At 39.8% G+C, this 13354-nt stretch overlaps 1 protein-coding gene across 1 annotated transcript; it reads right to left on the reverse strand.

Moving 5' to 3' along the window:
- Nucleotides 1–300: 300 nt before the first annotated feature.
- rpl38 (ribosomal protein L38) lies at nt 301–3396 on the reverse strand. Its single transcript, XM_069704628.1, has 5 exons — nt 3332–3396; nt 3103–3129; nt 2494–2554; nt 1648–1770; nt 301–374 (listed from the first exon to the last, which is right to left on the reverse strand). The coding sequence occupies exons 2-5, from the start codon at nt 3103–3105 to the stop codon at nt 349–351; spliced, it is 213 nt and encodes a 70-aa protein (XP_069560729.1). The 5' UTR covers nt 3106–3129; nt 3332–3396; the 3' UTR covers nt 301–348.
- Between the last annotated feature and the right edge of the window lie 9958 nt (nt 3397–13354).

Consider the following 13354-nt stretch of genomic DNA (forward strand, 5'->3'; position numbering starts at 1 on the left):
TGCAGTGTGGAATTGATGTTTATGCACATCAGACTGAACAGTGAAACGTCTAGAAAATAAAAGAGTTGCAGGAATTAATGTTCAGGATATTTTAACACCTACATAAAACGCATTGGTGGAACTTAAGTTAAAATATGACATCTCGTGGAACGCTGACTAAACACCATGTTTGACTATTTTATTGACATATCCATACTTCACCCAGGATCCCGACTGGCAACGTCATTTCATTTATTCATTTAACACTTCTGCATCGTGGCACGACAGCACAGTGAACAAAGAACAGAAAATCAAGTGGGGTTTTTTTTTCTTTCCATTTTTTATTACAATTATCTGTACATCACGGATTTACTTCAGCTCCTTCACAGCCAGACCTGTAAAGAAAAACCCGACAGGTTAGAGAATATCTACAAAACATCACAGCAGCACTCAGTTTCTGCACCGGACATGATTAAACATTTTCCTCTAAGTTTAGATCATCTAAAGGCTTTCATTTTAAACAACGCATTAATTCATCTCAAGTACTTTTGAGTACAGCGAAGTTTGAGAATCCTTTGTTGAAATGGAGAAAATTAAAATATTTGCCTTTATTACCCATCTGACAAACCTTCAGTTACCCTGACAGATGTGCCAACATTGATCCAAGATTGTAATTTGCTGTGAAACTAATAGAAACTAAAGGCACTCTGTTCCACATAACCAGATCAATACAGTCAATGAAGACTGATTGTAGTTGCAACAGCTTGGAGATCTCCGCCAAAACCACATGGAACAGATTGTTTTATTTATATTCTGAAATAAAATGACTTCATCAGCTGCACAATCTTTGTACAAGATTTTTTACAGAGTTAAGGCGCATTAAAGCCATGTAGTTTGTAATCTGATAGCTGTTCCACAGCCATACTAACCACGGTACTAAAGGATGCTGAAAAACCAGAAAAGATCATAAAGAGAAGAATTTATTAATATAGCTTTTGCGGTTTAATAATTTTTTTAAGAGCTCATTAAATTCATATAACGTGGACCCAGATAAGCAGCAGAAAATGGATGAATGACTTGATGGTTTTAATGAATTCAAATTTAAAATCAGCACATAATGCCCATTATGAGATAAGATTACTGCTACAGATCAGATGGTGCCGACACACCACATGAAACAGCCTCCCGAGGACCCGAGCCGCTGTCGCAACAATCGCACTGTGATACGCTCACAACGAGCTCTTTTTACAGCGAGCGACAGTATGTAGGAAAGACTTGCCAGGAGGACCTAAAACTGTTCATCCTTCCTATTCAAAACACTGCAAACAAAATTCAGTTTGTGCATTTCATTCAAAGATGCAATGACCCGTGTTCCCGAGGCTCCGTAAACAAACTGAATTCAATGTCAAACATCTGCACGCCGTTTTTCGGAATACACAAAAACCTTGTTTGCATCAGTTTGAGCTCATTATTAGGACATCGACTCCCTTTAAAGTGCATTGCTGTAACTAAAGCCGTCCTCTGCAGGCAACAGAAATACACCTGTGCTCGCAGCACGTGTGCCGAGTCGTAGTTTTAAATTCAAGGTTACAAAAGATCAAATTAAACCTTCAACGTGTCGCTACATCTGTCAAGACGGCTCGGTTGTTTTGTGTCGTCATTACTGACCTGGGGGCAGCGACTGCTTGAGCTTCTCGGCCTTCTCCTTGTCCGTGATGACCAGCGTGTACAGGTACCTGCTGCAGCGCACCTTGAACTTCACGTTGTCCTTGTTCTTCTTGATCTTTACGGCTGAAGGAGACAAGCGAGGCCCGTGTTGAGATTCAAACGCATCAACAGACGCGTTTAAACTGCGATTGTTGTTCCCAGAGTGAAATTAATGGCAACGCCGACACGTTTTCTAAAAGACACCGCAGTAATGCTTTCTTTTACACGTCAAGTTTCACTGAGGAAATTTCCTGTCGACTCAAATATCCAAAACAACAAGTATTATTCAATAAGCGTTATAAGCAATATTCTACATGTATCTGAAACGATACGATTGACTGACAAATTACACCCTTTTGCCGGTTCGGTAGGACCTGTAGAGCTAAATGATAACATGCAAGTCATCATCTATCGCCTCTTTAATATGCTCACATTTCAAGTGAACAGAAAAATTGTCATTTATTTTTTATATCACCCTGTCCAAGCAGGTGAGACCGTATCAGACTCAGGATTAGGGGCTCTCGGTATACGTTCAGCAACAAGAGATTAAAATAAATAAAGATTAAAACATGCAGAAATAAATCTTCAAACATGCCAGAGTTTAGAGTCTTTCGCAAGTTATCTCTTCCGGCACATTTGAGGGTCTAACTTTTCAAAATGCTTGTAAAATTACACACAGCTGGAAGTGAGATGTATGGTTAAAATGTGCATATTTTCTTCAGTCAGTGCAACAACAACAAAAAAAGTATACGTGCTGATCTGATTTAAATGTGCAATACGAATAAAAATGTACACAAGTCGACTTACACTTAGCATCCTTCCTCCTTGCTGTCAGCAGGAAATCTTTGATTTCTTCAATCTTGCGAGGCTGAAAATAAACAAGAGCAGGTGCTGTATTAGATGGGAGGGAGGGAGGGAGGGAGGGTGGTGGGTATTAAAAAAAATGCATAAGATCCCAGATTAAACAATAGGAACAGAAAATAAAGTGATGTCAGTGGACCGGTGGAACTGGGGTTTCTGTTTTAAGGCCGAAACTCAGCACTTGGTCCCTTCGTTGTTCTCGCAAGACTGTGAATGCATCACGGGCACATCAGCCCCAGATGTTTGGACGTCTTGCAGATAAATTAAAAACAACAACAACAACAACAACAACCTGCATCTACGGGACAGCTGCGACCTTGACTGCTCATTTTGGAGGTCGTTCATTTCAACACGAGGTCAAATTCATTCGGCTCGTGATCACGTTAGCCCCGCGAGCTAAATGCTAAGTCTTATTTTATTTTTATTTTTTTTAAACGTAGCCGCGGATCATTAACGAATCAATGACGTTACAGGCACGCTCGTATCCACAAAAGCGTGTTATCGACCATGTATTTGTTTTTCTTATTACAATATTACAGGAGGAACCATCCTTACCATGTTGCCGTTTCAGCGGACCGGACGCTAAGGAAGAGAAGCAGAAAGACGGAAGTCAAGTTTATAGCTTTAAAAAACGGGGAAATAAAAAAAAATGGTTATCTCATCGTGTAGCTACCGGATGGAATAATTACAAATCAGTAGCGACGAGAGTGTGATTGTTCCAAACTAAGAGGATGGATGATGATTAAAATAAGTCATTTTGTTTGTGTGGGAACGTGAAACTCACTCAGTCGGCCAGAGAGGGGATGAAAAGGGGCGGTACTTCCGGTTGAACATTATTTTATATTCCACTACGGCAGCTGTAGAAGGACAATATTCATAGAAGAAAAGCGAACCGAGTAATGCACGTCGAAATTTGCCGATAAGATCCCAGCCTTGCTTATTATTCGTTTGTTTAGAGACAACATTTCAAATGACTGACTTTCTTAGCCCAAACAAGTAGTCTAATTGAATCCACCGGGTCAAGAAAATAACATCATTTGACAGTAATTTCTATTTTAAAACCAGATGAATGAGCTACTAAAAGGAAAGAAAACTATTATGAAATTACATTAATATTTTGATGTTTGTGTCCTGATAATATCGGCCGGTTGTAATATACACAGTTGATTTAAACATGCTGCATAAGGCTGAGGGCCAAGGGTGTTGGAGCGTGCTGCAGCGCCCCCTGGCAGTTGGGAGAGGAACTGCACATCCACAACTCTCGAAAAAAAGGAAAGAAAAAAAAGTTACTTTTATTTATTTTTTTGTTAGTTATGTTTATATTCTAAATATATCATGAATTCAGGAAGCGGGTTTTAGGTTCCAAAACTTTTTAGTCTGGGTGGAAATGATGTTTGAGTTCAGACAGTCAGGTTAAAGGTCGGAGGTCAAAGGCAGTCACAAAATGCATGCAGCTGTAAAATAAAAATGGTAGCACAAAACCAAAACATTTTTATGAAGGCACTAAAAAGAGCAAAACCTAGTGGACCACAATGAAGAGAGCACGATACACAAAGTACCTCGGTGAGCTGTTCCCCAGTAAGAGAGCAGGGAGCTGACACGTGTTGGGCTAGAGGAGACTGAAGCCAGCTGCTAATTTAAGTTTATTTACGGATATTGATGAGCACAGGATCCAGGGACGAACCAGCAAACACTAACTCACAGTCGGCTGGCAGGCGCCACGGGACTGTGCAAAAACTCAGTCTTTTATTTCCGGACCTCAGACACGCAAAGCTCCACACAAAAAAAAATACAAAACAAAACAAAAACAACCAGCATCTGAGAGAGACTATACCCTGAATGCAACTGAGAGGAGAGGACACCATTCTCAGGAGGTTCATCCACCTGCAGCTCTTCTCAAGGTAAACTATGAGTTTCAATTCACTTTCTGATGCCAGGCTCGGCCTTCATGAATATTTGCAAAATGTTGAAGGCTTTTTTTTTTTTTTTTGGGGGGGGGGGGGGGGAGTCTGTCTCAATTTATGCCGTACGAGTGGAGTCTTTTCCAAATGATGCTTTAATGAGGTAAACAGTGCAGCGTTTGAGAGTCTGTATGTGAGAGCTGGTAATGGCTCGTGTGGAGGCTGTAAGTGTGTGTGTGTGTGTGTGTGTGTGTGTGTGTGTGTGTGTGCGTGTGTGTGTAAACTGTGTACTGTGTGTAACAGAGAGACACTTTGTAACATGTTTCGAGTGGTGTTGATTGTTGAAGGCCGAATTACTAACTCATTTCCAGGCTATGAAGATTAACATCCTCCATTTTCAAATCCTAAATAAAAGTACAGGTTTTTCAAATTAGTGCAAACAAAATCTACAGCTTTTATTTTTGAATAAAAATGGTAACAATAAAGACACGACGGCCATCATTAAGTAGCATGACTTTGTTTGTGCTGCACTTGTGTGTCTCTTAAAGAGGTGCGTGTCTGCAAAACTAAACTTTTTACCCACAAGGTGTTTTTTTTTCCTCTAATAGCTTATTGAATTGTTTTTTTTTATTTTCTGCCTCATAGCCTATTTCAAATGATCTGAACAATAAAGACATACCCTAAACCGTGACCAGTAAACCAAACAGGGTGGATTCTTTTTTTTTTTTTAATATACTTGAACTGTTCAACACCTACTTTAAATGCAGTTTCATTGACTTCGCCACGCTGCCAGAATGTAATTCTACTGGAAAAACAAAGTAAATCACTGTTTTGATTAAAAGAAGAATTTATGCTTTTGCTACAAACATCGTAATTTCAGATATAGAGAATCCAAACAAATATCAAAATCAGCCTTAAAAAAACCACAATGTGTAATTGTGTGTATTGGTAAATTTGAAAACTCCCGTTCAGGTCTATAAACTCAACACAATAGAATACAAAAAATACAGCGGCCTTGATCTCATTGGCCTTAAATAGCTTGCCCTGGGTAATATGGAGAAACGGGATGACAATATTGAATGAACACAAACTAAAAGGTGATTTGAAGGACATAAAAGAAACGTATGAAGCAGAAATGGAACCTCCTGAACAGCACATTAACCAGCTATTTTTTTTCCTTCAAATATCACTCGCAATAAGAAGCTGTACCGCTGACCTGGTTCAAAGGTCAAGAATAGCTCCTCCCATAGAGACAAATCAAACTTATTTCATAGCTGACACTTCTGAACATGAGACTTTGCCAAAGAAATTAATCCTTTTATAGTCAGAAAGTCAAGGATGAAAATAAACTTCATGTTGTAATTAAATGCTTTTGATTTTTCTTTTAATGGATTACATTCAGTCAGTGCTCCAGGTTTATCTTACAGTCGAAGGTTAAGCTGACTCGGAGTGAGGCAACATTGCCGTTTCTCAAGAAAAAGAAGATAAGCAGCCAAATGAGGCTGTGTTTAATCCAATTAAAAGTGTCCTTTCACTGGCGAACTAGTTAATGTGCTTCAAATTAAGTTCTGAATGTTCTGCCTCGATCTATTTATCTGCTCCAATCCGTCTCCTCGTCTTTTTCTCTTAAAGTGAAGAGGATACGGGGAAAAGGTAATTTTTTTCTCAAATGACCTTTGCAAACAGGCAACAGTCATCTCACCCTCATAAAGCAGAGGTCTCGGATATAATATGTTTTTTTTTCAAAACTGTGGTTCAGGGCCAAGTGTTGAGCTGTGGGCGAACTTCAACTGCAGTGCAATTTCCGTGATCGTTGCTTCAGAGATTAAAGAAGATTTAGAGCAGAATCACATGTATATGCTACGATTTGTTTCCTGCAGAACTTCTACTATATGTTGGGCTTCTGTTGTTTATATTGCGGCAGGTGTTTCTTCAACTAACTGTAAATCACGGTTTCTCATTTCACAAAAAAGAAAAAGGATTTGTTTGAGACACCTCCGAGACTACAACCAACCTGCTGAGTTATGAGTTCAATTATCTTTTTACAGTCAAGACAGATAAATCTAGAGGGTGCCAGAGTAATAAGACTTTAAGTATATAAGTGGTTTGCACGGAAGAAAACTCTCATCTATTATCCCCACAACCTGACAAAAATAATTCTGTGTATTTCTGCAGCTGTGGAGCTCACTTGATGGGCCAATCCTGTTAGATAGTCAGTTATGAAACACATTTCTGCTCAGCGGGCATCAATTTGCTTTCTTCTGGTAATGTTTGCTGTTTTTATATCATTATACATATGCTTTATTTTAGAGGAAATGCTGCTAGTTTCTAAAATAGCAATGTAGTACAGCAATACAGATTCCCCATAGATGTCTGCTGTGGAACTTTAATGAGCCCCTTTGGCCGAATCCTGTTTTAGTATTCAAGTTTCAAACACGATGGTCTTTGTCAATAATTTAGCTCGGCGCAAGCCAAGCACATTCGGTCATTGAGGCTTGAGTGACACTTCAGACTGTTTCCATGGAGATCCACTTTGACACGGCGTTAATTCACAAAGACAGGAAACACCACAGCAGCCGTTTTTAATTAACCTACTATCTCGCTGTCTGCCTGTGTTCACAGGCCGTATCCCCCCAGATACTCAATCAGCGCTTGTACTGTTGGCCACGTTACACTCAGGATTTTACAATTTTCAGCAGTCTCGTGTCAGTCAAGGTTAAAGATAGAGTGTGGTTTATTTCAGTAGCCATTTAGGGTTTTGGAGAGGGCCCTCAGTGAGGCTGTAATCACCCGCAGCCCAGTCAGGTGACAGAATGTGAACATTGTATGTTTTTGTCCCGTCATTCCTTTTTAGCTTTCTCGTGTTCGTTTACAGTCTCGAACCATTTTCCTCTCCAGAACAGGGACTAAAATGAATGGTTTATCTCAGCAAGGCTTTTATACTTCTTGCTGCTAAGAAGATTATACTTTCATTTTGTTTTTTCTTCAGAGCGGCATTCAGTCACAACGCTCTTTGGCATAGACGAGGAGATGTGAGACTGCAAGACTAAAAGCTTCATTCAAAGGGATGCTGCATTTTCACTCCTTTCTTAAGTATCATAAAAGATGTCATTGTCCACTGTTGAGGTTCTGTTGTACAGACATGTATTTAAATCCAATATAATACAAATTATTTCCGACATTATTCAATCCAAAATCAGTCAATCAACTTGGTGAATATGTTCACTGTTGTGTTGGAATTATTTTTCTTGTTGCACAGGTCCTGCTGCTGTATATATGAAGATAATATCATTTCTTAAAAACTCAGAAATGAACAAAATACGTAGTATTATACACACTAGGGAACCATTCATGCTTTAGCTGTGCTACATGGGCAATGCATAAACAAATGTGGTCATTCACAGGCAAATACATTATTTGTTAGACCTCCTATGAACCCCATGAATAGCAGAAAATCAAGACTTCTTTTGGAGCAGTGTGCTCTGAGATTTGCTGTCGACACCAATCACAGATATAAGAGCAGAAGTAAATTAATTGTATTTAACTGTATTCTACAGTTCCCATCTCTGAAGCCTCTGAAGTAGTGCACACTTCACGCATCATCAGCTCAAAATAATGAGCAATTCTTATAAAATTAGAAAAAGTAATTAAGTATCAAGCTGATAAAACTCCATTAAGTTTACTTTTTTAACTGATAATAGAGTATATTTTCCTGTATGAGCATGATGTGCGTACTTCATTTTATTAATTCCTGTGTGATTATATATCAATTTTTTTTTTTATCAATTTTTATTGCACCTTTTATTGTTATTTATTATCCTCCCTGAGTGTCCATATCTGCCGGGGGTGGATTTAATACAGTAAGGGTACACAGGGATGATCAGTTTAGCCTCAGAGATTACAACCAATGACCATGCTCGGTTTAACTAAAGCTCTTTTGCACCAGTATGATCTTTATTCCATTTGCTTGCACAGCAACAAACATGATCCTCTGTGCCAAGACCCCTGACTCTGTTTTTTTTTCACCTGCAGTTCTGCTTCTTTGACAGTAGAGGGCACCGAGTAATTATTAATAAGGCTTCGAGCGGCGTCTCATGCTCACTGATAACATTGGGAGACGCTGTGTATCAAGGAATCTTCCCGACATCTCTCTGCTTAGAAAGGGGAGTGATTCCAGGGCTGATTGTGACTTTCTGTTCACTCTTTTTTTTTTAATTGTTTTATTTTTTAAGTATTAATACAAACACCCTCGATTGTATAAGATGGCACATGAATAGACTTTACCACCACCTGACCGCAAGGCTGATGCCTCAAAAAATCCTCTGTAACATTGGATATTTTTAAGGACTCTGCTCATTAATACATTGAAATTCTGATTGTGCTGCCTTGTATCTCACTTTCTTATGAACCTTTGGCAATGTGAACTTTCTCTCTGCCTTTAAAAAAATATATATATATCATTTGTACTCACAAATTACTATCTCACATCCAAAGAAAGATGGATTCAATGAGGCTGCCCAGGGCTACTATTAATGTATTTACACAGCAGTGTGCGTTTGTGACTTCATTCTGCATTGAAAATTCATTTGAAGTGCTTTATTTATTTTTTATTTTTTTATTTTTTGGACACACCTGGTATTAAAATAGCTCCATGAAATTATAATCCCCTTTTTTTGTGTATAGGTAGTAATTGGAATAAAAATGTGTACCTTCAGGCTACGGGATAATCGTACTTTGGTAACTACGCGCTGGCTTATTAAAAAGGCATAGTAGGGTGACAGGAAAAAAAGGAAAGAAAAAAAGATCTTAACTCGGAGATCCTTTTTAACTGTAACAGACATAAAGCGTGGATGATGGAATTGCAGGAGGTTCACCGCAGACATTGTAGGTAATGATACACATCATTTCTGCCTGCGGGCCTGTATGGGCGAGAGCAGAAGCAGCTCTACCTGAGAGCTAATGAGTAATGCGGCAGCGGGGTCGCCTATTAATCACATTTAGATCTACTGTATGTTTGAGACACGACGAGAGATTCCCCGAAATAGTTTACTGCAGCATCATTATTGGATTTATTTCGACCATCAAGTCAGTAGAAGGTGTTAAATGCACGTTTATCATGACATACAGTGTAAACTAGTGCAGAGGTGGCGGGGTCCATTTTTGTGATTTAAGAGATACAAAATGTTGTTATTCACTGCAGAAAACGAGCCACAGTGATAATGTGCGATGAAATATAAAGTCTTAAAAGTTCATTTAAAATGTGGACTCCTATCATGGAAGGTACTTGTAAGTACATCTGTCATTAGGAATTCAAGAAGAGAGTACTTCCTCTCTACCGCACTGCTCCCCTTAATCTCCATGATTATCGATCACATTGATTTGTCAAGTATTGATCCCCTTTTCCGGCAGCCTTATCAGAGGCAAATTTAAAGTACATCTGGAGATGAGGGGAGATTATTAGAGAGTCTGAGGTTTTACTCTGACTGAATCTCAATGCGAATGTGCTTCGACTTAGCCAGAAACTTGTTCAGAAAGTTTACTTGGAAGTTCTCATTTATCATCTTCAAAGACCAAACGTGTCACTGCGAACGGCTGTCCGAGGAATCAGTGTGGCTTTTTTTTTGTCATGACTCAGAAGCCATTCACGGCGGCTCAGTCCGAAAAACCAGGGCACAGAGGTGAATAGGGAGGAGGAGGAGGAAGAGGAAGAGGAAGAGGAAGAGGAAGAGGAAGAGTTCCAGAATGAGCCAGCATGGTGTTTAAATACTGCTCGGAGAACTAATGGAGATGATGTCACAGTCACTTTAAAGGTTGACCCTGACATTGAAGGTCGCAGCGGATGTTTTGCACGAGGTTAAAGAGGGATCCAGAGATCCACATATGTCACTTATTCCTTCCAGTCAACACGGCCATCACCCGTTCCTCGCCTCAGGGCACTCTTCCTCTCTCTCCACCGTGCGAGGGCCTCGGGGCTGACCAACAGGACCGCCATCCCCATGAATTATGCTAAGAGACTCTGAGATCATGGATGAATGTTAGGTTGAACCTCCACAGAAGACTTGAGAGCAGAAAGAAAAGATGCCTATGGAAGCGAGTGAAAGGAAGGTCAAGAAGGCAGGGAAAGACTTAAGCCAGCTGATGATGTCACCAGCGACTGAGCAAGTTAAGTCACAAGTAGGCAGTTTTAGAATGTTTGCATGTTTTGCATAGTTTGCATGTTTTTCTGCTCATTAGAAAAGATACCAACTTCTTTTAATGATGGAACTGCTTTAGAAGAAGATTGAAGAAACTGACAAAACGGGGGGAGATCTCCTGGCATAAATTTCCATAAACTCTCTGGTTATTCCATTGAAGCACCCACTTTTGGACCCTCATCTTTTTATATTAATTTTATATTTTCCACATTGTTCATTACTTATAAACATGCAAATGTATCAAACAATTTACCATCATTATCATCATTTATGTTTTAAGACGTTATAAATCACATGCAGCTACAAAAAAAAAACCTGAAAGTACATTGAGTCGCTGCCATAGAGATGTTACATCGCCTTGTTGAGTTGCTTTGGTGTCAACTAGGTTTGAGAATGTTACAGACTGGAGAAGTGAGAGAAGCTGCAGGTTTCAGAGGCTCTTGCTGCAAATTTGTGGTCTGAAGTTGAATGTGTTATCACTACACACGTCAACATGCTGATATTGTATATATGGGAGCAAAATTCAGATCTGTTTCTTGGTGCTTTGGACAAAAAAAGTGTATAAAAAGTTCAGAGTTGCAGGTAAACAAGGCAAATAGCTGCTGCAGCCTCTTTTACTCTGGACACAGAATCTAAAAAGAATGTCTTTTCTATTTTATGAAGAGAAGTAAATAGAGAAAATACAATGAAAGAATACTTTCTCTATACACTATAGAGAATTAATACAAAATGAAAAAAGAATAACAAAGGGACTGAAGCTGACTTTTATCTCTCTCTCCTTCTTATTTGGAATTTTCAAGAATGTTTCAATCCTTTTAAACTGAACTCGCTCTTGATATGTTTTACTCCTGCCTCAATTTTCATCCTTTTGATCTTTAAAACCCTGAAAAAAACACCAGATCATAAAATTTTAATTGTATTTATGCAGATAGGTTATCGCAATTTGAATGTCTCTTGGCTTTCATTTACAATAAAAACAATATACCGTGTTACTGTACTGTTATTATTATACAATTCTCCAACATTTATCATAACTAATGCATTGAAAGAGTCTTAAAACAGGGTGGAGCAGGTGCAGGAGAAGAGAGAAAGGCTCTCGGTTGCAAACTTGAAATCCCATTGTCTTCCTGTATTTCTCACGGACGGACAAACTCCACATTAGCACGACGTCACCGCGCTGCGCCGGGTGTCTGACCCCGGTGCACTACAGTGACAACACTTACTACTTTCTCTCGGGGAGTTTTGTTCAGGCCTGAACGTACGACAGAATCCGGTACGTCATGCGCGAGTAGTTCTCTCCGACTGTCCTCTGTCCGAGAGACCTCCCTCACCTGCCATTCGGGGTCTGTACAGCCATCAATTTCCACTTGCTCCCCTCCAGGCCGCATGCACACGCACACGCACACGCACACGCACACGCACACACACACACACACACACACACACACAGAGGCTTCCACACACCTGCCAGCCTGCAGTGCCAGTGCCAGGATGTCTGTCGTCCCTCATGCCCTCAGTCAGATTGCCCCGCTCTGCACCCACACTGTCAGTCTTGGCTGACAGCAAGTCTGTATCAGCCAGCTAACATTTCCTGGCCTCTATTTGCTCAGCATGGGCCGAGCTGTTGAGTGTACACTACACTGACACCTCTTAGCGTCGGTGCAGCTTACTAATGCGGTCATTAAGATGACTAATTTCACTGGGTTTGTGAATTGGCTTTTGAGGCAAAAATGTCACTTGGTTACACATAAACGGAGTAAAGCTTGATGTATGTTCTGTACGTTCAGGGTGTGGTTATCGACGTATGTGTTTGGTAGTTGCTACGGTCATTTAAAGTTTCTGATGCAGGGGAAGTTTGTTGATTATACAGCATAATGATTCCCAAAATATGATGTGTGCACCCACTGGTGGTAGGCAAGAGCACTGCAATGTAACTGGCCCAAGTCCAAAAAGTTTCATTTCATTTTATTAAAGATATCTGTGATTAAATACACATCACATGACAATGATGTAAAAAAAAGGTTTTATAATATATATGTAATTTAGAATAAAATGTGTGCTTTGTAGGGTGGCACTTATGTTAGCTTGCACAGTTGGATTTGGACTCTTTATTTGTTGATAAAAGCCAACAAAATGAGTCAACTTTTGTAATGGCTCACGGTTGCGAGAGACATATTGCCGGTATCTGCAGTAGGAAGTGGTACTTGTGATATTTGGGTTATGGTACCTGATCTGAAAAGTTTGGAAACCTCTGGTGCAGATAGTGCGATGGACATTAAAGTAAGCCAGAGTAATCTGCTGCTTTTCAGTTACACACGTCAAGCAAAGACATCTCCACCACATCACTAATGCTCACCACAATCACCACTGTCTTTACATGAAAGTACAGGCAGTGAATGCTCGGCAATGGTCTGCTAATCAGTAATGAGGCTACCTCCCGAAGCAACGTGGACGTAACTGCAGGTCTTTAAGTTCATTGCCGGGACCTGGTTTCAGCTGGAGAATGTAATTAAAGTTAGATACATCCTAATTATGTGCTACACAATGAATGAAAGCCCAATCTATAGATTCCTGCTGCAGGACTGTGGTTCACCACCTGCAGAAATCTGGCTCTAATGTGAGAAATTAGCAGCATCCTGACATTTCCTGAGAGATTTGCTTCTTTTGTTAAAATTTATTTCCACAGGTTCTACTTAGCACTTCTATCTTTCA

This window comes from Brachyistius frenatus, unplaced genomic scaffold (genome assembly GCF_029030835.1).
Source record: "Brachyistius frenatus isolate BFR_SWC_R1_liver_20210118 unplaced genomic scaffold, ASM2903083v1 Contig_51, whole genome shotgun sequence".
NCBI classification, from domain to species: Eukaryota; Metazoa; Chordata; class Actinopteri; family Embiotocidae; genus Brachyistius; species Brachyistius frenatus.